This window comes from Balaenoptera physalus (genome assembly GCF_965194825.1).
Source record: "Balaenoptera physalus genome assembly, chromosome: X".
Lineage (NCBI taxonomy): Eukaryota > Metazoa > Chordata > Mammalia > Artiodactyla > Balaenopteridae > Balaenoptera > Balaenoptera physalus.
The window spans coordinates 92,222,995-92,250,493 of NC_138903.1; the positions used below are offsets into that span (position 1 = coordinate 92,222,995).

General features: G+C 35.9%; 2 protein-coding genes across 3 annotated transcripts in view; both read left to right on the forward strand.

Annotated features, from left to right (window-relative positions):
• On the forward strand, positions 1–27,314 carry FAM199X (family with sequence similarity 199, X-linked). Of its 2 annotated transcripts, none has more exons than XM_082447688.1 (6): positions 1–546; positions 8,353–8,572; positions 17,551–17,700; positions 18,076–18,237; positions 19,313–19,450; positions 20,866–27,314. In XM_082447688.1, exons 1-6 carry the CDS (start codon positions 350–352, stop codon positions 21,034–21,036), a joined length of 1,038 nt encoding a protein of 345 aa, XP_082303814.1. In that variant the 5' UTR covers positions 1–349; the 3' UTR covers positions 21,037–27,314. The 2 variants fall into 2 exon arrangements, with proteins under 2 accessions (XP_082303814.1, XP_082303813.1); XM_082447687.1 differs by having other exon boundaries at positions 2–546; positions 19,313–19,579.
• The window catches only part of PLP1 (proteolipid protein 1), a 345,526-nt gene that overhangs the window by 259,398 nt on the left and 58,629 nt on the right, over positions 1–27,499 (forward strand). The window lies entirely within an intron of this gene.

Below are 27,499 nucleotides of genomic sequence, written 5' to 3' on the forward strand. Positions count from 1 at the left end.
TGAGTGCTGCAGTTGCGAGCGGCGAGCGCAGTGGGCGGGCCGGTTGGCGGCGGCGGCGCGGCGCTGCGCTGACTGGGCTGGGCTGGGCAGCGGCAGCGACGGCTGAGGTGGTTAAAGAGGCCACTGAGGCGCTGACTGAGTGGCCGGCAGGCGCCTGTAGCCTCGAGCAGCCGCTTCGTGCCGCTCGGCACTCCCCGGGCAGCGGTGGGCCGCGGTGCGCAGCCTGCCAGGGAGCTGCGGCGGGCACACCCCGGCGGCGGCGACAGCGGACAGGTTAGAGTGGGGGCAGGGACGGTCGCGGGAGCAGTCGGGGGCCGGAGAGGGAGCCCGGGCCAGGCCATCTCCAACCATGTCCGACGAAGCGTCAGCCACCACTTCGTACGAGAAGTTTCTAACCCCCGAGGAGCCCTTCCCGCTTCTGGGACCCCCTCGCGGGGTGGGCACCTGCCCGAGCGAGGAGCCGGGCTGCCTGGACATCAGCGACTTCGGCTGCCAGCTCTCGTCTTGCCATCGCACGGATCCGCTCCACCGCTTCCACACCAACAGGTACAAACCTCCGCTGAGGGCAGGGGCAGACTGCCCACACCCCTGCTTCCAGCTGGAGAACGCCGGGTTCCCCCCATTCTGGCCCTCCGCCTCGGGTCTGCGTTTCCAGTCGCCCCCTCCCCCACCTTCCTCCGCCCAGCGCTCATTCCCGGGCTCCTTCCCTCTTCCCCTCCCTATTTCACCCCTGTCCTCCGATTTTCCTTTTGGCCGGCATTTTACTCTCTCTCTTTTCCCCCATTCATCTTCTGACCCAGCGACTCCTCCCTTCCCCCTCCCGCCCCATCTGTACCCTGTGAATCCCAAACCCCAACCCTTGATTCTTAGATGCTTCCCTGTTTTCGTCCACCCTCAAAAGTTTAACCCCTTCCATTTCCGGTACAATCCAGTCCTCCATAGAGAGGATTTCGGATGGCTCAAAATCAAAAGTCGATCTTTTTGAAAGGTGGCACTTTAAAAGCTAGAATCTACCTTTTCCCAATTTTTAACCTGTCTCATAGCCCTATTTCCACCTCCCAACCCCCCATTTTTTAGTGAAGCTCTAGGAAACCAGGCGATTCTTTTTTTTTCTTTGCTCAATGAACTCTTTGCCCTAGCGCTTTAGGCCCTGCCAAAATGTATAAGCTTAAATCTGGAAGATTCCTTCCTGAAGCACATCCTTTGGTTTGCTCCCCCAGTGGAAGGATGCAGCGAAGCTTAGGATGGGCTTGCTTATACAAATTTATTCAGAGGGTGCATCCCCTAACTGGTTTTATTGGAAGGTAGAGTGTTCTGGAGAATTCTCTGATGCAGGCATTTGTGTTATATCAAATGTGGGGGATTTGAAGATGTTTTACACATACCCCAACCTATAACATAGGTGCATATTATATGTATATGTGTGTATACACACACACACAGAAGCCTGGGAGGGGGTGGAGAACAAGGGAGGAGGGAGAGAGAGAGGGATTCAGCTATGGAAAATACTGGAGTTGCATTAAGGAGTCTAGTTCTGATTTCTGGTCCACTTTACAATATGAACACAAACAAATCCTTCCACATTCTAATGCCTTTTGCATGCTCCCCCCAACCCCTTAAATCAATCTACAGAGTTACTAACCTTCTACCAAGTACAAGGAATATATAAAATATGATTCTTACCTAAAAGAAAGTTATAGTCTGGAAACAAGGTGTTACAATTAAATAATCATACAGAACATCGCTATAACACATTTGAAAAGAAAACGGTAGTAAACTTGTTACAACTATTCCAAATCCTCATTGCAAAAATGAGGAAACTGAGGCCCAGAGAGAAAAGACTGTGTTAAAGTTAATAAAACCGAGTCAGGCAAAGCCAGGATTACTCCTTCGGAGCCAGTGATGAAACTTGGAACAGAACTAATGGCTCCAGTGTTATAAATGGTTGTTATGGTTTCTTAGACTAACTCACAGAAACCCATGATGTGACTATAGCATGAATGTAACATATTTATGAAATCAAGTGTGCTTAGAATTGTTTGCATTGGAAAATAAGGTAAAAGAATACTTGTGCACATATTGGATATTTTAAGTTTTGCAGCACTGGAATAAATCATATACACAGGAAAGTTAAATGATCTCAGAATTAGCCTGCTCTGATGATGAGGGCAAAGGAGTGGGGACAGAGGCTGAGGGTAAGTGCTGCCAAAATGTGTGGGGGTGATGGGGAGGGAAGCATGGTGAATAATACATTTCTTACAGCTTGTTCTGTTCTTTCTCCTCCTCCCCATTTTTTCCTTGTGTTTTTCTACCCCTTGTCTTACAGACCTTGGTAGGGTCAAGGTTGTTTCCAGCATGAGGTGGTGAAGATAGAGGGGGAGGTTCTTGTTCAGCCCCAGTTTTCCCAAGTCAAGCATTTTTTCTAGTTACTGCCTGCTTTCTTAAAACCCCCCTCTCCTACCCTACTTTTCACAAGGCTTCGAATGGTAGCAGGAGGTCTAGTCTATCTTGCTCTGTACCCTCCTCAGCTGAGATAAGGGGAAGCAGAATTAGCAATTCTTACAGCAGGTGATGTTTCTGCCCTAGGCTACCTTGCTTTTTAAATCTTTTCTCCTTCTGGAACGTTCTGCCTTCTTACCCCGCTCCTCAGGATGGCGTTTGAGAGGACCATATGCTTCCAGTTATTTCTTTTCAGGGAGAAGAAAACAGCTAAATCATGTATGTGGGCAAAGTTTAGTTTAGGGAGTTCTTTTATTTTGGAGTTGTATGGGTCACAGCACATCATTCACCAATTCAAGCAACAATCCAAAACAAATCAGATCTGAATAGTTGAGTTCTGATATCGTGCCTTGGGTTTAATTATTATAAAACAAGTTTCATTGAAAATAGAAAGCTTGTCAGTGGGTAGGTACTTGATTTACCTTTATTTTGCTTCTTCCTTGTTACCTGATAACAAAACTATGGAGATTGTTTAAATAATGCTGTTGATAAGGGCCTTATGGTGATGATGATTTTGTGTCTGCTCGTTTACTGGACTCTGGGGTATCTATGCAGTCTTCATTAATCAAAAGAGTCAAGGCACTATTACTTATGATTCCTAAGTTTGAATGTTTGTTGCGTTTAGAGTCACCTGTGACTTAGATTGGTGTGTCACTGGTCTGGGTTCAGTGGAAAATAAATTACACGAACATAGCCAGCTTCCTGAGAATTCACTTTTCTAGGAGTATCTTTTAGGATTTTGTCACCAAGTTGGGTTTGTCTAGAATTTGGGGGGAATAAAATAAACTTCAGTAAGCCAAAAAAACTTAAAACATTTCATTTTTAATTGAAATATCAATATGGAATATATATATAGTTTCTAAGGCTTTTTTTTTTTTTTTAGTTTGGGGGACAGGATTTTTCTGGTGTAATTGTGGGTTTTCTCTTAGCATTTGTCCACGGTAACTTCCACTGTCATCAAAAAAGGATATCATTTAGCAAATTGAAAAAAAATATAATGATATTGGTAGGTCATGTAATTAAGTTGCGAGATGAGGGAGGTTAATATGAACTACTCAGTGTGTTATTCTCTTCCTCTTTCAGGAGTACATCAGTACTTTGACATTGAACAATTGTGAAAAGCATGTGGGAGGACAGTGCCTCACTTTTGTATACCCTATTGGCAGGATACAAAATGAACTACGTATTGTATAAAGCAGTTACTCAGTTCTGTGATTTCAGAGCCCCATTTTCAATCACCATTAACTAGCAAAAGCCCAAGACTACCGTGTGCCTTTTGTTCTACCCACAGTTTTCCTGTCTTGTTAGAGAATTAGAGGTGTAGAAGAGTTGTGAGTTACAGGTGGGAGAACCACGTTTCATGAAGTGAGATGTATTACAGAGGCATGAGGAATTTGGTTTGGGGGCTTGTTGTGATAAATTGAGAATGGGGATCAGGCTTTGGAGAACTATTTAGGCTAGAAATGTAGATTTCTAGAACAGAGATTCCAGTAGTGTGATAGGAGTGGAACTGTGGGGTTACAGAGGTTGAGAGAATAGAAGACACTTTTCAATAAATTTAGCAGGGAAAGGAAGGAGAGATGTGGTAATTTGGAAAAAAAAAGTCAAGGTTTCTTCATTTGTTTTTTGCCTTGTTTATTTATGTATTTTCCAAGAACAGATATTTTAGCTCCTTAGAAGCAGCCCACAGGAAAGAGAGAAATTGAAAATACAAGAGCAGGTGGGATGACAGGAGATGGATGGGATTAACTCAAAAGGCCAAATGGAAGAATTAGCCTTAGAAATGACATGGAATGTTGTTTACTTCCCAGACTGTAGAGGGGGTAGGAGGGATGGGTAAGGATCCCAAGACAATGGAGGTCGCTGGGAGGAGAGTTGGAAATTTGAATGAGTAAAGTAGGGGGGTTGTGTCATCTGCTCTAACTTGGGACCTTGATGGCCTGTTGGGCTCCGGAGGAGTAGCAGAAGTCAGGGTGGCTGTATGGGGATTCTGGCAGGGAGTCAGTGAGGAATACAAAGAGGACTGTTAACTGAGAATAAATGGCATGGATTTGGAATGACTTTCATTAACTTGACAGTAGGACTGTATTCCACAGTGCTCATTGGCTGGATTCTTATCCTGGGAGGTAATAGGTCTACCTGAGAGAGAAAGGGCTGCAGAAGAATGTATGTGGTGCACATGCTTTTCTTAATTTTAGAAAAATACCGCTGAAATCTTTTCATCTGTGTATTCTTGCTGAAAAGCCTTGCAGATAAATGTTCTTGGCTTTTTTTTTAAAATTAAAATTTGGGCAGCAAGCCTAGTTATTGAGTTAAACCCCATTTCATGGATTCTTTTCAACGTTTCTTTTAAAATATGGAGAAAGTCTCCTTTGTGAATAATTGCATGGTTATAGCTAGGATCTTAGTGTTAGGTAGTTTTCTGTTAGTGGAGTAAGATGTAAGGGCTTTGTAAATTTGAAGAGTTCAGTGCTGAGCACACGTGCACAGTGCCCTTCCATTACACATTTGAAACCAACAGAACAGTCTAAAAGCATCTCTTAAATTTCTATTATAAAAGTTCATTATAGAAAATTGTGGGCATATACGAAACTGTAAAGACCACTTATGATCCTTTTCACTAAAGATAACAGCTGTCTACATTTTGATGTTGTTACCTTTTTTTTTTTTTTTTTTGGCCGTGCCACATCGCTAGCAGGATCTTAGTTCCCTGACCAGGGATTAAACCCCCACCCCCGGAGTGGAAGTGCCGAGTCCTAACCACTGGACCGCCAGGGAATTCCCTGTTGTTACTTTTAATGTTATTTCTTTTTACATACATAATTTTAAAAATCAGGATCCGGCTATATATATAATTTGTGACTAGGTTATTTGCAGTTACATTTTATTTTCTTTTTCAATAAATAGCCTGAAAATATGATTTTTAATGATTTTTAAAACACCATTATTCAGATATAGATATATCATTTAATTACTCCCAATGTTTTGGGGGCATTTGTTTTTCCTTTTTTTGCTATTATAATATTGTTTGGACATGTTTGTGTATACATCTTTTTTCCAAAATTCTATTTGGGGAAACGGATAGATTCTTAGCAAGGCAATTACTGAGTCCAAAGGAATGAACCTTTTTAAAGCTCTTTATATATACACTACCAAATTGCTTTTCAGAAAGATTATGCCAGTGCCAATTTAACATTCCCACCAGCAGTGGATGAAAGTACTTCCTACTTGGTTTTTATCTACCTTGTCTTAAAATAATAAGAATAAGAATGTTTGCATATTAGAAGATAATAGAATTTTTTAAAAACTCAAAGTACTATTTTTCTATTTTGTAAATGATTGTTTCAAGTATGAGACCAATTTCCTTGCTGCTGTTAATTAAAAAAAAAAAAAGAAAAGAACAAGGAGCTAAGGCTTCTAAGAATACCCAGAACCTTGTAATATCTGTTATAAAGTTATAGATCTGGAAAACTGAGGAACATCCTGATTTTGCCCTAAGGTAAGAGCACAAAACCAAGCAAATTCCTGACTCCCTTGTCAGTGATCTAATGATTAGGTTATTAAATATGGCTTAGTTTTTAAAAAAAGAGTCATTATTACTCGTGAAGGGAAACACATTTCTACTAAGTTTTCGAAGCTAAAGAGAAATTCTCATTAAAAACAATTATCTAACAGCTTTTCCTAGTACATGACACAGTGCTTTGGCGCACTGAAGATGCTGACTAAATGTTTGTTGAGTGTGTGAAAGGACAGAACTTTCACTGTAATTGTCATTCACAGCTTTCTATTGCCTTATTGCATGACTGAGGCAATTTGGTTAATTCTACCAGGTTTGTTGATTTTTTAAAAATGAGTATACTGCTTACCTAGCAAGCACGTGATGAAACTAGGTAATATTACAAGGTATTCTAGGATTCTTAGGTGAATTTTAGGTTTTTGCCTATCTATAAAAGTTTGTTGACTTCTGCTTTTATATTACTGAACTATAATAGTTTAGAGTGTGTGTGTGTTTCAGTGCTTTAAAATACTCTACCTTTAGTACAAAGGAAAAGGTGCCATAAAATTGTCAGGATGCCCAAATTTTGTAAATCAAGAACTTTGGAATTAAGATTAGCTATATAAAATAAGAGGGGAAGTTTAAAAAATGAATACACAATTCAGGAAAAAACTGGATTTAATGAAAGGTGAGAAACAACCTAATAATAGGTAATAACAAGCTTTTCTTCAGGAAGTCATTATTTTAGTACCTTATTAGTATCAGATATACTAAATCATGTCTTAAGGGTTAATTTCCCTAGGCTACTGCCAAAGCAATGAAGATTATCTCATTAATAATATAAAGCTAGTGGAAATTTATAAAAGAAAACAGATTTGTAGATTTCAAGATAAAAAAACTAAAAATATATAATACTGCAACGAATAATACAGACAAAATGTTAATATCCTTAACATATAAAGAACTCTAACAAAATCAACAAGGAAAATATTAATACCTAGTAAAATGCTGTAGCAAAATAGCTAATAATTATTTTTAATTTTGCTCTTGCCAGTAATCAAAGAAATAAAAATTGATATAAAAATGTTTTTCTCCTATCAGCTAGGTAAAATTTTTAAAAATGAAAATTTTGGTGCTGTTAAGGTTGTGGTGAAATGAGCACTTTTATGGACTGCTTTGGGGAAGGCAAATTAGTGCAGCCTTTTCGGAAAAGGCACTTGGCTAAGTATACTGTCACCCTTAGAAGTGTTCATATTCTTTGACTCAGTAATTTCCTTTCAAATAATCTATGTTGAGAGATTATATATTTAGATAAATAATTATAAACAAAACGGTTTCATCTCAGTATTATTTGTAATACCAAGAAAAGAATTGGAAACAGCCTAAGTACCTATTATTGAAGGAGTAATGTTAAATAAATTATGATACATTTAATCAGTGGAATATTATATAGGCATTAAAATGTTTTCAAGTAATATAGTTGGGTAAATGTTCAGTATATAATGTTACGTGAATAAAAGTAGGATACTAATATCTATCTACACACACACATACACACACACACACAATGCTGATTCTGTAAAAATATACATATGCATGTAGAAAAAAGTGCCAAAACATTATGGATCAGTTATTGTTAGTTAGTGGAATTATTGGTCATTTTAATCTTATTCGTCACTCCTTTCTTGTTCCAACATCTTTGCAATGATCCTGTATATCATCAATATGTAAAGGTTATTTAAATATAAGAAACACTTTGAGCTTCTACCTGTGTACTTTGTTGGTGCTTTTCTCTGCCCTGCACTGGCTGCTGTCTTCTTTAATAATAATAGCTGCCATGTATTGAGCACATTTTATGTCTGCTGAGTGCTCTGTATGCATTCTCATATAATGTAAATAGTAACCGCATTTTAAAGATGATGACCCAGGCTTGGGGAGGGTTTGTTTCGCTTCAGATCAAACAGCAGGCAAGTGACAGAGCAAGAATTTGAACTCAGTCCGGCTGCAGTCAGACAGATATGAAAGTAGAGAATAGTGTAATGAACCCCACATACCCATCGTGCAGCTTCAACAATTACATATGGCAGTGTGCTTTATCTATACCCCTACTCATTCCTCAGCCCCTTCCTTGTAATTTTGAGACAAATTCCTTATAATTTTGAGACATATTCATTCATAAATATTTTAGTATATATCTTTAAAAGATAAGAGCTCTTTTGAAAATAATCACAATATAATTATCGTATCTAAAAATATGCTCATATTCCTCATAAATGTACTAATCGTATCCTATTTGTATCTTAAAATTGTGTGGATTCTGTAGTTTCTGTTGTGATTTCTTTTGTGTTGTTTTTAAGGTGGAACTTAACTTCCTGTGGAACAAGTGTGGCCAGCTCAGAATGCAGTGAGGAGCTGTTTTCATCAGTTTCTGTTGGAGATCAAGATGATTGCTATTCCCTATTAGATGATCAGGACTTCACGTCTTTTGATTTATTCCCTGAGGGGAGTGTCTGCAGTGATGTCTCTTCTTCTATTAGCACATACTGGGATTGGTCAGATAGCGAATTTGAATGGCAGGTAGGATTTTTTTTCTTATATTGCCATCATTACTCCATAAGTAGAAGTATGAATTTCTGTTTTGGTATTTTCATCTCTACCTTAAAGTAAATTTCTCCAGTGTTTATTCAGTCTTGGAGATTCTCTGACAGCATTAAGAATTAGAAGAAATATGTATCCTTTATTTTTGCTAACGTACCTTTTAGGCTTCTCACGCTACAGGTACCTTTTGTACATTTTCATGTAATTTAATACTTGTATAATGTTCCTATTATAATATATCATTAGTACCTTTCTGTGCATTAATCCAAGCAAATTTTCTCTTTATTGATAAATGGCCTTCATGTCCTTATAGGCACAATACCTTTACATCAAGGTCACGTTATATATCTAAGATCACAAACCACTACATAATACATAATTTTTCATTGTTATTAGGAATATAATTTCTCATTTTGTATTCTCTTCATATGTAGAGATGTTTTTCACCTAACAATGTTTTTTCTTCTGTGGCACATATACCACATAAAATGGCTTTGTGGCAAATTGCACTCATCATAAGGCAGCATTTCCAAACAGTCTTTCAGAAAATGCAGATCATGTTATGGCAACATCCATTTTCTGATTGTAAAACACAATAACGTTTGAAAAAGCTTTTCTTGCATACAGCAACTGTTATATTCAACAAATACTTGAATATCTACTATGTTTGAAAGCCATCTAAATACTTGAAGTTGTTTTCCAAAAGATGAATCAAACATTTTATTTCAAGCAATTTTTATTAAAATATCAAATAATACCAAATAGCATAAAATTAAAAATAAGTCTCCAAGTCCCACTCTTCTGTGGTTACCACTGTTAAGAGCTTGTGCAGATACAAATATGCTTGCACAGCGTTAAAAACACACAAAGGGACTTCCCTGGCGGTCCAGAGGTTAAGACTCTGCGCTTCCACTGCAGGGGGCACAGGTTCGATCCCTGTTCGGGGAACTAAAATCCCGCATACTGCTCGGTGAGGGCACCCCCCACCAAAAAAAAAAAAAGACACACAAAAATGGGATCATACTTCAGCCACTGTTTGGCCCTCTGCTTTTTTCAACTACCTGTACTATATCTCATTCTTTTTGATAACTGCATCATAATTTAATCAGTTCCCTAATAATGAATATTTAGGTTGGTTTCAGTTTTTTCTTGTTATAAACAATGCTATACTGAAAAATAAGAGGCTTTTAAAGAGGAAAATATAATCCACAGCCCCTCTATTTTTAAATTTTATTTTATTTCAAATGCTTCTATTTCATATACAGTTGTAAATATGATTTGGATAAAAATTATTTAAAAATTTTAAAAATTGAGATAAAATATACCATTTTAATAATTCTAACATGTATAATTCAGAGATTTTTAATATGTTCACAGTGTTGTGCAGCCATCACCACTATCTAATTCCAGGACATTTCTATCACTCCAAAAGAAACCAATGCCTGTTAGTAGATAGTCCCAATTTCCCCCTGACCCCATCACCTGGCAACCACTAATCTACTTTCTCTATGGATTTACCTATCTGGATATTTAATATAAATGTACTCATATAACATGTGGCCTTTTGTGTCTGGGGTCTTTCACTTAGCATAATGTTTTCAAGGTTCATCCATGTTATAGCATATAGTATTTCATTCCTGTCTTAAGTCAGCTCGAGCTGCTATAACAAATACCATAGACTGGGTGGCTTAAACAACAAACACTTATTTCTCACAGTTCTGGAGCCTGAAAGTCCAAGATCAGAATGCCATCATGGACAGGTGCTGGTGAGCACCCTCTTCCTGGTTTGCAGATGATTGCCTTTTGCTGTATCCTCACATAGAGGTGGGAGAGAGAGATAGGTCTGGTCTCTTGGTCCTCTTATAAGGTCACCAATCCCATCACACAGGCTCCACCCTCATGACCTCGTATAAACCTAATTACCTCCCAAAGCCCCACCTCCAAATATCATCATGTTGGGGATTAGGACTTCAAGATATGGATTTGGGGGGTGACAAACATTTAGTCCATAGCAATTCCTTTTTATGGCTGAATATTCCATTTTATGGATACATAACATTTTGTTTATTCATTCATCAACTGATGGATTGTTTCCACTTTGGGGCTATTATAAATAATACTGCTATGATCATTCAGGTACAAGTTTTTATATGGACGTATATTTTTAATTCTCTTGGATATACACTGGAAGTTGCTGGGTCATGTGATAACTTTATGTTTAACTTTTTGGGGAACTGCCAAAATGTTTTCCAAAGTGGCTGTACCATTTTACGTTTCCACTAGCAATACATGAAAGTTCCAGTTTCTCCACATCCTTTCTAACACTTGGTATCGTCTTTTTTATTATAGCCATCCTACTGTGTGTAAAGTGGTATCTCATTGTGGTTTTGATTTGCATTTCCCTAATGGCTAATGATGATGAGCATCTTTTCATGTCTTATTGACCATTTGTATATCTTCTTTGGGGAAAATGTCTATTCAGATCCTTTGCCCATTTTTAAATTGCATTGTCTTTTATTGTTGAATTGTAAGAGTACTTTATATGTAATGGCTACTAGGCTCTTATCATATACATGATTTGCAAAAATATTTCACGTTCTGTAGGTTGTCTTTTCATTTGATATAGTGTCCTTTAATACACAAAAGTTTAAATTTTATAGAAGTCCGATTTATTTTTTCTTAGAGTTCTGTGCTTCTGATGTCATATTTTAAAAACCATTGCTTAATCCAAGGTCATGCAGATTTTTCATCTGTTTCCTTCTTAGAATTTTAGAGCTTTAGTTTCTACATTTAGATCTTTGATCCTTTTGAGTTACTTTTTGTATATGGCATGAGGTAGGACTTCCAAATTCATTCTTTTGCATGTAGATATCCAGTTGTCCCAGCACCACTTGTTGAAAAGACTAATTTTTTCCTTATCTAATGGTCTTGGTACCCTTGTAGAAATGAATTGGTCATAGGTGTTTATAGGTTTAGTTCTGGACTCTCGATTCTATTCCATTGATACATATATCTATCCTTATGCCAGGAAATCCTTATCCTTATGTTTTCATTACTCTAGCTTTGTAATAAGGTTTGAAATCAGGAAGTGTGAGTTCTCCCACTTTGTTCTTCTTTATCAAAGTTTAGGATCAGGTTGTCCATTTCTGCAAAAAGGGAAGTTGGAATTTTGATAGGGATTTCATTGAATCTGTAGATCAATTTGGGGAATGTTACTGTCTTAACAGTATTATTAAATATTTCAATCCATGAACATGGGCTGGAATGTCTTTATTTAAGCCTTCTTTAATTTCTTTCAATGATGTTTTATAGTTTTCTGTGTTTAAGTCTTATGGTTCCTTGGCTCAGTTTATTCCTAAACATTTTATTCTTTTGATACAGTTGTAAATGAAATTGTTTTCTTAATTTCATTTTTTGGATTATTCATTGCTAGTGTATAGAAATACAGTTGACTTTTGTATATTGATTTTGTATCCTGCAACTTTGCTGAACTTACATATTAGCTTTAATAGTTCTCTTTTTCTGTGTGGATTCTCTAGGGTTTTCTATATTTAAGATCATGTCATCTCTGAATAGAGATGGTTTTCCTTCTTCCTTTCCAATCTGGATAGTTTTTTTTTTTCTTCCTTAATTGCCCTGGCTAGATCTCCAGTACAGTGTTGAATAGAAGTGGCAAAAGCAGGCATCCTTGTTTTTTTCCTGATCTTAGGGGAGGAGCTTTCAGTCTTTCACCTTTGAGTATGTTAGCTGTAGGTTTTTCACAAATGTCCTTTATTATCATATTGAAGCATTTCCCTTTTATTCCTAGTTTGTTCAGTGTTTTTATCTGAAAGGGTGTTAGATTTTGTCAAACACTTTTTCTGTATCTGTTGAGATGATCACGCAGTTTCTTCATTCTGTTAGTTTGATGTACTACATTGATTTTTGTATGATGACCCACCCTTGCATTCCTAGGATTAATCCTAATTGGTCATGGTATATAATCCTTTTAATTTGCTGCTGGATTTGGTTTGCTAGTATTTTGTTGAGGACTTTTGCATCGGTATTCATAAGGGATAGTGGTCTGTAGTTTTCCTTTCTTGTGATGTGTTTGTATCACTTTGGCCTCATAGAATGAGTTGGGCAGTGTTCCCTTTTCTTCTGGATAAGATACTATAATAAAATTCTCATTTAACATATAAACTTTTTCATGATCTGCAAATTATTCACTTAATGACTACATAATAGTCCTGGTACTCTAGTATGCCAGAACTTATGAAACCATTCCACTATTTACGTCTGTTTCAGTTCTTTTTCTATTATAGATAACACAGCAGTGAGCATCTTTGTGTGGGTACTTTTTTATTTTTCAGTGTCTCATTTTTTAAAAATTTTATTGAAGTATAGTTGATTTACAATGTTGTATTTCTTATGTACAGCAAAGTGACTTGGTTATACATACATACACATATATATATATATTCTTTTTCATATTCTTTTCCATTATGGTTTGTCACAGCATATTGAATATAGTTTCCTGTGCTATACAGTAGGACCTTGTTGTTTATCCATCCTATATATAATAGTTTGCCTCTGCTAATCCCAAGCTCCCATTCCTTCCCTTCCCTACGTCCCAGTGCCTCATTTTTTTAAAGTGCACACTTTGTATTGAAAATAAGACCACAAGGATTCTTAACACAGTATAAGCAAATGGAGTTCTGATAATTCTGATAAATATTTTTTCTGCTTATTTCATGTGACTTAATTTAGAGTTATCCGTAATGTTGCAAAATGGCAGGCGCTTTTTAATTTTAATTGCTGACTTCTTCACTCATTTTATGAGTAGAGTGGAAAACTATCCCCGACCACTCACTGTTAATGCACATGACTGACAACACTGAAACAAAAATAAGGCCTGCCTTAGTAATGTGTTTTCCACTTCTGAAATTGGAGTGTAGGTACTCTGTTACCATGGATATTTGCCGTTTAAATATGCTGAAAGGTTTAAAATGCTGTCTTGTCTTTGTGGGATCTCATAATCATGAACAATAAATTACCCCAGAAGATAATTACAAATTATGTGTTAGGATTAATGTAGGCTAAAAATCGTTGATTGTAGTTTAAAAATTCGTATTACCTCTGTTGTGATTAAAATCTTCATCTGTTTAAATCTTTCTTTTAAACAGATGTTTCAGTTACTACTAAAGTAAATATAAATGATTCATAGATTCTCTGGGAAGAGAAATGCTAACTGCTTGATAAGACAGGATTTTAACCTTAGAATGAAGTAGCATTTTAGCATTTGAAGTAGCATGAAAACATCTTGCCTTGCTGATAGTTTTCTTTGCTTGCAGTCCTTTTACTATTAAAGATATATTTGACTAGTCTTAGAACTTGAGAAATTATTTTATTGTTGAGCAGGAAAGCATAGAAAATTTAAAGAGTGAGTAATTCAGCTGTCATGCTTGAAACCTAGAGGTACAATTTGAAATTGCGCATCAGCTGTTACAGAAATGAGCTTACTCATAAAATTTTGCTGCATACTGCAGAAAATATGGCAGAGGTTTGATTTAATTCTCCTTACTTGTCACAATTACTGATTCTAATATAGATATACCAAATATTGTTGTCCATGAAAAATACGAGATGAGAATTATTAAGCATTTTTATCCTGAAGTATATTATCAGTTATAAAATGGAAAATTGCTGTCTAATAAATACACAGGAGCACATACAATTAATTCTCCTGTACATCTGCAGCTCTAATCCCATATCTCCAATTGACTACTTGACATTTCCAGTTGAATGACCTTATTATTTAGTGCTAGCCCATTATCTGATGCTGAGTCCTTGATCAGTAATGCAACTTCCAATTACAGTGTTTCCATGGGGGAAAAAAAAAGACTCTGCTTTGTGACATGTCTTATAGTGTATTGTAAAATGATTATTGTCATTTCAAAGGACACTTGTACTTGCTTTTCTCATTATCACTGCAAACTCTCCATATCCCAAATTGCATTCTTCTCTCATTCCAAACTACCTGCAGGGCAGGACAGGCTGACATAGTCGAAAGCACTAGACTTGTGTCCTTCTTTGGATGCTGCCACTAACCGTATGACCCTCCCTGGATATCATTTTTCCCTTATTTGTAAAATGAGGTGTAGGTCTAGAAGATCTATGTAACATTATTTCAGGTCTCTTGCCATAAAAAATGAGGTCTTTAAGGGTTGTATGTTAACCAGGGTGGGTTGTATGACCGTGAAATGTTGCCAGTTTTCTTCTGGTCTCACATATGGCCATTTGACTATTATCCTTATCCATTCAGTTATCAAATAATCTTATAAATTATATTTCATTTGAAAATTTCCCTATGTGCTCCCATCTTTAGTCCAGGCCCAGATCACAAGAAAAGAGCTTCCTAATTCCAGTCTTTCCTCTATTTTGTCCCCATACTGCTTTTTAACTCATCTACCCTCAAGACCAATTTCATCATTACTACTTCTACTTAGAAATGTTATTGGCCTACTTCTTCATATCATATAACAGCTCTAGTTCGTTTGTTAAACGTTCAAATCCCTAGCACTGATTTTCTGTTTTAATTATATTGGTCTCCTTAACCTCATCCTATGTTTTTTTCTTCCACCTATGGTTTTATTAACTTATTCTCCTTACCTGAATACCTTTTCCTTTTCCCCATGCTGTCATTCCAAGAGACTACCTTGTGAAATTTAACCCAGCCACTTTAGCAACATGAGGTATTCTCTGAGGGTTTATGCTCCTTTTTTAAAAGGGTTTAAAACTATGGCAAGGTATAGAAAAAGGGACATACTGCGATTTATTGAGTATCACCCATGTGCCAGGCATGTTACCTTACGTAAATCTCTCAACAGTCCTTTGAGATGGATGACAGTAACCATAACTTACTGAAGACTCTGAAGCTCAAAGAAGGGAACTAACCTACACAAGATCACATGACTAGTGAGCAGTGGGGCTGGGATTTGATTTGAACTCTGTTTGGGATCTTTTAACCTCTCCCCAGAAAAAAATGGCCAAAGAATCATTAATTGCCTATCTTTTACCACCCACCCCCCAACAAACATGTAAACAGAATTAAAGGTACAAATTAAAATGCTTAACATACAGTCTGGCACTTAGCCGATATAGGCTAAAGATTTAGATGAATTCTTTTCTTAAGTTTTGAGAGTATAGATACTTTGAGAGTTCCTTTCTCTACCTAATTTATCAAAGGAGCTTGAAGTAGGGGAGGCCTTTCATCTGATAAGGAGCATCTCATTTTGTTTTAGGAACCCCAGGGAGATCTTTAACATAGTAATGTTGTGATTTGAAGTTTTTCAAAGGGAAAATAGCAAAATGTTTTACTGACGTTAAAGGCTGAAAAAGAGATGGCCTTCATGTGTGCATTCAGCAATCATTCTTTCATTACACTGACTAGGTAACATTTGGGCTAAGGGTGAACAAGCAGTGTTAGTTAATGAGATTTTAAAGGAAGTCATACAGATTGTTGGATGTCACTTATATACTTAGATTCATCAATGACAGTCAAAGTGAAAATGTGGTTTTTAAGAGTAATAGCTAACGTGGATAACTTCATTCTAAACATCATGGTCGCCTTGTGTAGTGATCAACCCCCTTTTTGTGGCTTCACTCATCTCTTCTATGCAGTTGACTCCCCAGTGCCTGCCCCCTTGTAGTTCTCTAAGCTTTAATCTTGTAGCTTCAACTCACACTATGTTTATATTATAGCACAAAAATTATATGTTTGTGCTATTGTATTATCTTTCCAAGTAGAATATAAAGTTCTTGTGTAAGGACCACGACTTACACTCCTTTGGATTCCCTGTACCTATTAAAGTGCTGTGGATACAATAGGAGGCCAAACACATGTGATTGCAGTAATCTGCTTGGATAAAATGGCTTTTATGTTTTGGTAACTTCAAAAGCCTAGTAACCACCTAGAGTTCAGATATAATTGCAAAGTCTGTAGAACCAAAACAACAAAAAGGTGCTGTTTTGTGCATTGTAAAAATGAAAACATTATTTTTGAAGATTGTTATGTACCCATGGTAGAAGAAAATATTTTATCTTTCTGAAAAATGACTTAAACACATTTATTTAAAATTAAATCCATTCCAACTTTTGGAAGTGATGGATATGTTTATTACCTTGATTGTGATGATGCTTTCATGGGTGTATGCATATGTCCAAAGTCATCAAATTGTATATATGAAATATGTACAGTTCTTTGTATATCAGTTATAGCTCAACAAAGCTGTTAAAAAATTAAATCCATTCTAACTGATTTTTAATAGTCAGTATAAAATTATAGCACATATTTTTGCTGATTTGATTTTCTGTGTGTTAGGCTTGCTTGCTTTCTCCTTTGTCTACACGTTGTCTCTTGCCATTTTTTTCTAATTTTTCTTTTATAATACTTCTGGTCTTTAAAGTATTTTTCTTTATATTAACAACATATTTTAAATTAGTTTAATTGTCTCGAGGTTATGAATACAGACATGAGGACAAGGGCCATGATTTGTCTTTATATTGGCAGTATGTCTAGCACAGTGTCTGGCAAAGAGCCAGGTGGTGGCAGATCACTCAGGTCTCTTGAGATGGAGACTAGTGCTCCTTATTCATTATGCTGTGTGGGTCCTACATTCACATTATGAATTTAAAACCTTAATGATGATTGACTCTTAAGTTAGCATTTTAACAAGCCTTGATTGTGATTTTAAGCTTTTGGAAAATATCTCTCATTGAATAAGTGACTGTATATACAAAGAGTATGTTGATGTTGCTGCTTTGTCTAACATAGGAGTGGATCAGAGTTAGTGTCTTCTGATTCTGTATTTGTCATTAGTCTTTTATTAAAGTCATTTTTAATCAATGCAAAACATGTGGCATTTAAATTTATTTTAATTTTTTTTCCCTGCCCCCTTCTACTTATTTTTATAAAGTTACCAGGCAGTGACATTGCCAGTGGGAGTGATGTACTTTCTGATGTCATACCCAGTATTCCATGTTCACCTTGCCTGCTTCCTAAAAAGAAAAACAAGCACCGGAATTTAGATGAACTTCCTTGGAGTGCAATGACAAATGATGAACAGGTAGCGATCTCAACATTCTTAGTTAAAAGCATATATGTGGGGGACTTCCCTGGTGGTCCAGTGGTTAAGACTCCGCGCTTCCAATGCAGGGGATGCAGGTTTGATCCCTGGTCGGGGAACTAAGATCCTACATGCCGCCTGGTGTGGCCAAAAAAAAAAAAACCACACATATGTGAAGCTTGATTTATTGCCTATTTAAAGCTACTGGATAAATGTGGATTGCTTAGTAAATATGAATTTGAGCTCTAACTAATTGTTTTGCAGGGAACAAATATAATATTAAGTGCTTCTGATATTTAAAACATTAAAAATTACACACTAAAAGATCAGAGGTTTTGGCATTGATCTTGTTTATTATAATTTTTCATCATATAGGTGGAATATATTGAGTATCTGAGTCGTAAAGTCAGTACTGAGATGGGTCTTCGGGAGCAACTTGATATTATTAAAATAATTGATCCTTCTGCTCAAATCTCCCCTACAGACAGTGAGTTTATTATTGAACTTAACTGTCTCACAGATGAAAAACTGAAGCAGGTATGTAAAGAAAATACAGATTGTACAGCTATTGAAAATACCATTGTTTTATAACATGTATACTTGAATAGTCATATGTAAATACATAAATAATTAAGGTCAAAATCACTGCTGTGAAATGTAATATTAGAACATGTGGTTTTAAGAGGTTTTATGTACATCTCACCTGGCTGTACCTTTCTGGGACTATGTGGATCTAGAACCTGCTTTTTAGTTATGCAGATTTTGAAACCTAATTTCACAATTTAAGGGGTGGTTATGCTAAAGTATAGATTTATTCTAACTCAGTTTACAGAAGACCAATTGACAGAATCAAAATACTGATTATTGAGAGCTGTACTTGAGTGAACATCTGAGCTGGGGGATCTGAATAGTCTTATGCTGTAATTGAGCCTGGCTAGGATAAAACAATGAATTTTCCTTCTGCTATTCTGAGGTACACATTTCTGGTATCTTCTTTACTTCTCTTTCTCTGATGCATAGCTGAATGCGTACTTATGTTCTAATTTTTATTTTCTTGCATTTATCATCATTTATGAAAAATTTCTCTCAGTATTTCTCTCAACAGACATACTATAATTTTCTACATTCCAGCCCATTTTTCATTAGTATGGTAAATTGATGCCTTGCATTTGAAGACAGGTACTGTGGGCCCCTAGCTAAGATCTAGGAAACACTCTAATCTTAGATATAATCAGCAGCTTACTTAAATCATCTTAAGGTGCAACCTTTAAAAAATGCCTACTCTTATGCATTTTATTTTATTGTTAGTTTCTGTTTCTGAGTGTTATTTTCTTATAATCCTAAATTCTAGAGTCTAGTAGCCTTCCATTTACTGATTATATTTTATATGCTTTTAAAAATCTAACTTCATATGTATTCTAGAATTTTGAACATTGTCAATTTTTCTGGTACTTGTTTCTACATTTAGAGATTTCTTTTGTCTTTATATTCTACCTATGTGCATCTGTAGCACTTTTGACAATTTTAAGTACAATATTCTTCTTTTCTCCATTATTTTGAAGGCAGAATGTCGAGGAACAGCAGTAACCAGTTTTTGTCTGTCTGTTCCAAGGTCAGAAACTATATCAAGGAGCATAGCCCTCGCCTACGGCCTGCAAGAGAGGCCTGGAAGAGAAGCAACTTTAGTTGCGCAAGCACCAGTGGAGTGAGCGGTGCCAGTGCCAGTGCCAGCAGCAGCAGTGCCAGCATGGTCAGTTCTGCAAGCAGCAGTGGGTCCAGTGTTGGAAACTCTGCTTCAAACTCCAGTGCCAACATGAGTCGAGCACACAGTGACAGCAACTTGTCTGCAAGTGCAGCAGAGCGGATTCGGGATTCAAAAGTAAAACGTCTAATCAATACAAAACTTTACCTTTCAATATTAACATTAGTATTCCTTCATATAAATTTCTTGAAGAGTTATAATTATCCTGCTGTATAGATGCCTGTGGGTTGTGGTTTTAATTGAACAAGCAGGATTCTCTCCTATTGATCAAAGCCCTCTAGGCTGAGTGCTTTGAAATGCTGTTTTGACCCACAGCCATATTACCTTCAATTTTATCTGATTTTTATGTCTGTTTTAAGTAAGATAAATTGATGGAAATAATGAGTGAGTCTCAAGATTGCAATACTGACTGCAGCTTACTACTAAGCGGACCTTACTATGTTGCTGATGTTGCTGTCTATTAGCTCCTAAAAATGTTCTGTATGTTTTTTGTGTGTGTTAAATGTTTTCTTAATGTTTTAATCTTGAATGTTCCTTCTTAGCTCTTTTTAAAATGTAATAATGCTTTCTCTAATTTCTGTCTACTCTTCTGACAGTTGAAAAAATTCTGTATAATATTATTGGGCACATAAATAAGAAGTTTAAATGTATATAGAATGGTTCTGTGACGCTTAGCAGGGGAGTTCGGTTCCTTGCAGTGGCGACAGTGTGGAGCCAACTTATGGATGATAAGGGTTTCTCTATAACTCTTTGGGAACCCAGTGGTGACAAGGATACACAGTGATTCCTTCCCTGGTTCTTACCAAAGTAGCAGAAACATAGCCAGATTTGTTGGTTGCCATGGGTTTCCTTTGGATATGTGGTCATTCCTTTTTGGCATCAGTTCACCAGTGACAAGGAATAGAGTACCCACTGGGTTTCTAATGGACTTTTAAGATGGTATTTGCTTAATATGAAAAAGACATGGTTCTTTCCCAGCCATTGTAAAATTGCTAGTGCTTTTGGATGAAAGGCACCTTAAAAGCATAAGCATTAGAGATTTTGACAATGTTCTCTATATTTGTATTCAGTATTGTTCACTACATGTTTCCTCTGCACTGACACCAGTGTGCCTTAATTTGATATAAAAATGTCTAAGAAATGATTGGTTATCCATAACTAGTCAAATGATCAAGTTTCAACCCTTCCTTATAAGAAGATTCACTGGTCAAATACCATTGAAATAGAATCTTGAAGAATCATTTTCATGTCTAAGCTAATGGCTCACTTACTGGAACCAGGATTGTACTGCAGAGGAATTTGAACATCTCTAATCAGAAAATATAGAATTTGATCCATAAAATACTTTGGGGTAGATAGGCCAGAACTGAACCTCACTGATTTAGAAATTTTTATTTTGACAGAAGCGATCCAAGCAGCGGAAGTTACAGCAGAAGGCCTTGCGCAAGAGGCAGCTGAAAGAGCAGAGGCAGGCTCGGAAGGAGAGGCTCAGTGGGCTATTCCTTAATGAAGAAGTGCTGTCCTTGAAAGTGACTGAGGAAGACCACGAAGCAGATGTAGATGTTTTGATGTAATAAGGGTGAATTTATCCGCGTTCTTTCTAAGCATTATTCTATCCTTATTTGTTTACATGCATCTTGACCAAACTTTTGTTGGTTAGGGCTGTGCTGATGTACTATTCATAATTTAGGTCTGTGGTTCTCAGCAGGTGGTCCTCAGACCAGCAGCTTCAGCATCAGCTGAGAAGTTATTAGAAATGCATACTCTTGGGCCCCACCCCAGACCTAGTGAATCAGAAATGCTGTGGGAGGGGCCTAGCATTGTGTTTTAACAGGCACTAGGTTATTCTGCCACACACTCTAGTTTTAAGAACCACTGATTTAGTAAATGTTTTGACTGTTTAAACTTCAGGGTGGTTAAGTGGGCTTTTTCAAAGACTAGTACTTTTACAGTTTAGAAGACTTTAAGGTACTGCTGACAAATAGTCTATTATGTCAGTATACATATGTAGAGATCATAATTCAGTTTCCTTCTTAATGTTATGATTTCTTAGTTTAGCTTTTCTAAAGGGCCGTAGCATAATTCTCAATTCCTAGTGGACATCTTTTTTCCAGGTTGGGGTAGGGTGTGGATTGCTGTTTACAATAGTGCCTTCATTAGGTTTAGTTCTATCTGTTTTCATTCATTATTAACTCAAAGGTGTAAAAACAGGCCCTGATATCTTTCGTTAGGTTTGTTTTTGTTTTTCACTTTATGTAAATTCAGAATCCTTTCTGCAAGTGATGACTACTGAGAAAATAATGTTACTAGTGGCTGAATTTTAGACTTGATGCTATGTTGATTAATATTCAAATGGAGAAATCAATTAAGCAAAACAACCAATTCTACTTTTCCACTGCTTTTTGAAATTTTAGGCTGTGAAACGGTTTTAAAGGCAGAAAATATCTCTATCAAGTTCTTTTGTAGGTCTTTTTATTTTCAGCACAGCTCTAATTTTTAACTATTTGGTGTAACAGCTTCTGGCATGTGAACAGGTTAATGTTCAAAATTAACTAAAGAAAACCCTTACAGTTCTGCTAAACTCTATAAATCGCTAGAAATACACTGAGCAGTGAGATATAAAAAAAAACTTAGCTTCTTGGCTACTAATAGAACTCTAATTTTAAATGTGAACTCATGGAGTCTCTTTAAATGTTTTCATGGAGAGTTTGTTATGAACATTAGAAGTACTGTGATTCCTTTTATTTTTCCACAAATCTTTAAACATTCACATGGGTTAAAAAAAAAAAGGAAACTGATACTACTGACAATCAAGCTGCTTTCTGACTTTCATAATTTTCTTTTTGTTGTGGAAACTTGGGAGGTAATCATAATTTTGTAGGAGGAGTTGTAATCAATAATTTTTTAAACTCTAGAGTCAGCGGTTGATAGAGTCCTACTTTTTTTTTTTTTACATTGTATCATATCAAGTAACCTGTTATAAAGATTAACAACTTAGATTCTTAATTCTCAGTTGATAGAAAGGCTTAACCTTTTCTTACAGTCATGTGTTTTGAAATTTTGATTTTATTTTGGTTCCCCGAAGGTTAAAGAATTGAAACTGAGGGAAAAATTGATATATTGCAGCTTTGCTGAGGACTGTGGTATGGTTGTAACATTTCAAAGACTACTAAATTCATACTTCAAATTTTTACTAAAAAGTATATACGTATATATATATGGTTATCAGTTGGAGTAGTCCTTCTGACTTTCCTCTTACCCCCTGTTTGTGCTTCTAACTAGCTTAGAGGGCCCAAAGAGAGCTTGGGGATAGATCCCAGAATATTCTGAGGAAGACAGAAAGGGTCCACCTTGTTGTTTTCCCTTCCAAATATATTAAGAGTAAATGGAGAGAAGAGCAAATACAGGTGAATTCTCTACCTGCTCTTAGCAAAAGCAAAATTCCAGGGAATGATTGCCTGTTCTCTTTACCTGCTCTTCAAGGAAAACAGGCTACTTTTGGAGATCATAGAGCAGCATTTATCTATTAAACACTTGGCAACAGTTTACTTGACAGTGACCAGTAGAAGAAAATCCTAATAAGACCAATTCCTCTATTCTCCCAACAATCACGTAGTCTTACTACCCTAGATTTAACTTAAGTCACTATTAAACAAGTTTACCAAAGCACCACAGAGCCAATTTTTAAAGTTTATAAAGGTTTGAGTGTTTATAGTAAAGTGCGCCATGAAATTTTGTGTAAACTGGATGTGCTGTTTTTACGGTACCATAAATTAGAGATAGCTCATTAAGTTGGCTTGGAAGAGATTGAAAAGAAAAGAAATTAAGCAACTTGGGTTTGCTTATCATCGAAGAAGGAGATTACAAAGTTTTTCTCTACCTACCCCCCCACAAATAAACAGCAGAAAAAGACAAAAAATTCTCATCTTTGTTAATGTGCTATACTTTATTTTGGTTTTATTGCCTCCTGTAGGTAATTGAAGTTTGAATTCTTTCTTGGAATAAGTAATAAATTCAGTCTGGTCTCTTTCTGAGTTCAATTTAAAACAAATCCAACTCAATATTTATTTCTTTTTAAATATAAACCCCAACTAACCAATTAATAAAAATGTGAGATTTATTTGCTCCAGTGTCAGTTCTCATCTGTAGAGAGTTGATGTTGGAGCAAATAAGTCTTTCCTTTTAAAAATCAGCCTTCTTAACTGAGGGCATGATAAAAAATAAGCCTTGTTAACTAAGGGCATGATAAAGTCACATCAGATTTATCCAGAAACATTTTATTAGAGATCTCGTATGTATGTCAATTATATCTCAACAAAACTGGAAAAAAAAAGATTTCGTAGAAGCCTGTCAGTCCCTACCACAGCTTTTAAAAGTGTGAACCTTGAGTTTAAACAAAATGGCATGTCTTTTTCCACAGTTTTGCAATGGAGTTAAAGTAAGGCAGTGTAGTATAATGTGTAGTGGAGTATAAAGGGCTAATTCATTCTATCCCAAGAAGAACTTAGAGTAAAATAACTTTTTTTTTCTTGAGACTTGTCTTATTTTTAGTTAGGTGTGTTGGCAGTTTTGTCCGTTTCGTCAGTCCTTTGGGTTAACTAGATATTGCTGAATTAATCCCAGAAACTGACTTGTAATTCGATGACTCCATGAATTGGGTGGACATTTCATTTTATTTAGCTCTTAAAAGTGCTAAAACCCCTCATGAAGGAAAAATTTCAAGAAACTATTGTATAAAGGTATCCAGATTCTGATGAGCTTTAAAAATTGTGAAATTGATCAAATGTCTTCATATTTAAGCCAAAAATGTTAGTACATGACAGATATAGAAGTCTTGTTCCCAGGATTCTCTAGCAGAATTTTTTGTTTGTGGCTTACTCTATATAGCCTCATGTGCCTTAAAGGTGAACTCTGTACTTTTCGTCAATATCAGGCTGTTCCAAACTCAAAAGTAACTCTAAATGTTGTAATTCGTTTTATAAAATGCCCATGCTGTTGGATATCAGTAAGCAAAGGCATTAAATCAAACCACATAATCAATGATAAGAGTGTATAACAAAACAAAAACCTTCAGATCTCAAGTTTCATTTGCATAACTTGATTTTTGGCCCAGCTAGGTCATGGAAGAACATTGAAGTCAACTAAAGTATAGCTTAATGTATTCTTTTATTTTTTCCCCTGAAAAAAGTCATAAACCAGAATACTTTTTTTTTTTTTGGCTACGCTGTGTGGCTTGCGGGATCTTAGTTCCCCGACCAGGGATTGAACCCGGGTCCTCGGCAGTGAAAGCGCAGAGTCGTAACCACTGGACTGACAGGGAATTCCCGAGAATACTTTTTAAAACCAGATAACTCTGGAAAGATAATTTTCAAGGCAAAAGTACTTCAAGAACAGAGATTATATAGCAAGTTGATTCTCTTGTTAACTTTAGGAATTCTTTGTATTCATTCATGTAATAGCTGAACATTCCTTTTCCCTTTAACAAATTACCTTTTAGCACTTCTATCTAGAAGAGAAAACGTTTGCTTCGAATTGGGAGGGGGTTACTTAAAGTCAGTATATAGTTTGAGATGGTTGATAGGAAAATTTCCAGTTACATTCAAATAGTAGTAGTGATGTTGATTACACTGACATTCAATATGTCTAAACTTAGAGGTAAATTTAATCCTTAAAAGGACTATTAGGTAGAAAATAAGTATTTGTATACACATGTACTGTGGTAACTTTGGATTCATTTTAAGTCTGACAAAGTAAGATAAGTTTTATCTTTACAATGAAATTATGCTAAGTGGCAGGAGGTATCTGAGAGATATTTAGACCTAGGCATCCCTGTCAGTATCTGGAACATAGCTCCTTAGAAATGCTTAATTCTTATTTCTTTGGAAAATAACTTACTTATTTACTTATTCCAAAAGGCTTAGAAGGAACTATGAAAATTCCTCTAGGTTAACTGGCTATTAAGAGTAAGAAGTCAACTATACTTTGATAAAATTTTTTTTAAGGATAAAAAAGAGTACGGAGGTTGCATGGTATAGCTGAGTTGACTCACTAAAATTTTATTTTCATATTTTTTCTAATATTAAAATTATTTGTTTTCAGCCCCCCTTCACAATTATATTTTAAATTAAGGTTATTAATGTTTTAACCTAGATCACATAATGGTAAATTAATTTTTAATTAGATATTCATACTGAACTTGGAGGAACTGATTTGGTCTTCTCTGATTTCAATATGTAATACTTTTTATTGTTAAATTTCTTTGTTACATCTTTGTGGTCAATGGAACCTGTGGAAATCTGTGTTCTTTTTTTGTGGTGAGGGATGGGGGTAGAAAAGAGGAGAGTTGTTCTAATTATACATATGCATTTTGACTATATAAAGGTAGATGTAGAATTAATATGTATAAATGACAAGTTAACACTTACCTATTCTGAATTGTTCTAAGGAACAGTGGCCTGAAGCCATGGCTTGTTTTGTGGAGCTACTTGCTCTTTAATAGTAGCTGACCAATTGGATTTAAGTTGAGACTTTGGGGTTAGGTTATCAAGCTGAGGCTTTTAGGAATGGAGCAGACCATGTCTGTTCCTATAGTGGATCAATTTAATTTCTCCTTTGAGTACTCTAATTTAGATATAGGTATTATCCATTCTAAATCTTTGTGTTGGGAGTTTTATAGAACTGTTTTCAAAAGCTATTAAGGATAAACACAAGTATATGTAAAACATTTCACAAACGGTTAAAACTTTCAATTTTTTGTTTTAGTTTCAAAGGTTAGTTATGTAGCATCAATATCATAACCAAAGCAAGTAGGAAGTTGACTGGTTTGGAGAATCTTCAAGTAGTCTTAAATACTGTAATGTATCAGGTTGTTAACCAGGATTTTTTTCCTGTATTTCTGCTAAACGTATTACTATATTAATGCACTTTTGTATATATAACTGTCTTCTGTACATTCTGTACTTACTACAGTGTATATAAAAGCTGTTTTTCCTGAAGCTGTGAGGGAAAAGCAATAGCTGTAATGCAAGTCATTTCTATTTTGAGTTTCTTCTTGTACTTGAAAGTAGTAGTTCAGTAGTTAAATCTAAATGAGTATATATGGTTGTAATTAAAATGGCAATGTGGCAGAGCTGTCTTTTGAAACTGATTATCAGAATGAAAAGTGTTTTGGTTATTAAGAACTCTTGTAATATTTTAAACTGTCTCTTTTGATGTACCATGAATTCTTACAAACCCACTGCTGCTTACTACTTTATACTTCTGATTCTACTCCTTTTCATGTCTCATCCCAGAACATTTATCAACAGAGAAGAATTTCTCTCTTTTCTTTTGCTCATGGTTTGGTTAAGGCTTCATAAACTTTTGTTTTGTGAAAGCTCCAATTTCCCAAATGTCATTGGCGAATCATTATTTTTCCTGGAAAGATCAGATTTCTAGAGAGATTAGCATTCATAGTAAGTGAAAATTAGGTCTAACATTGTTTACAAAAAACCAGATCTATTTTCCTTATATATTGTTCTAGAGTCTTTTTAAGTTATAATTATATAAATGTCTGTGAGCAGTTTTATGTATAGGTACAGAAGCAGGTCAGCTTTTCAGCAGCAACTTTATCTCCTGCCACCAGAGGGAGGTCTGTGGTTGCTCTCTCCTTCGGAAAATGTCTTAGCTGCTTTTTTTTTGTTTTTAATTTCAGAGGTTGGAATTGACCTCATGCTCAAAATTCCTTTTGTGATATTAAATGCTTTGATTTGTTAGTCAAAGGTAAGTTAATTGAGCTTGTTTAATAAAGCCAATATTCATGCTTTTCTGTAATCTTCAATTTTTAATAAATGTGAGTTAGATATTAAGTGAAGTGTCTGTGTCTGTGTGTTTCTTAGGTAGTCTACAGCTGTATATGCTGTTCATTATGGTAGCCCCAGCCACATGTAGCTATTTAAATGAATTAAAATTAAACTTAAAATTTAGTTCCTTCGTCCCATTAGCACCACTTCAAGTGCGCGGTAGCCACATACGGTGAGAGGCTACTATATTGGAAAA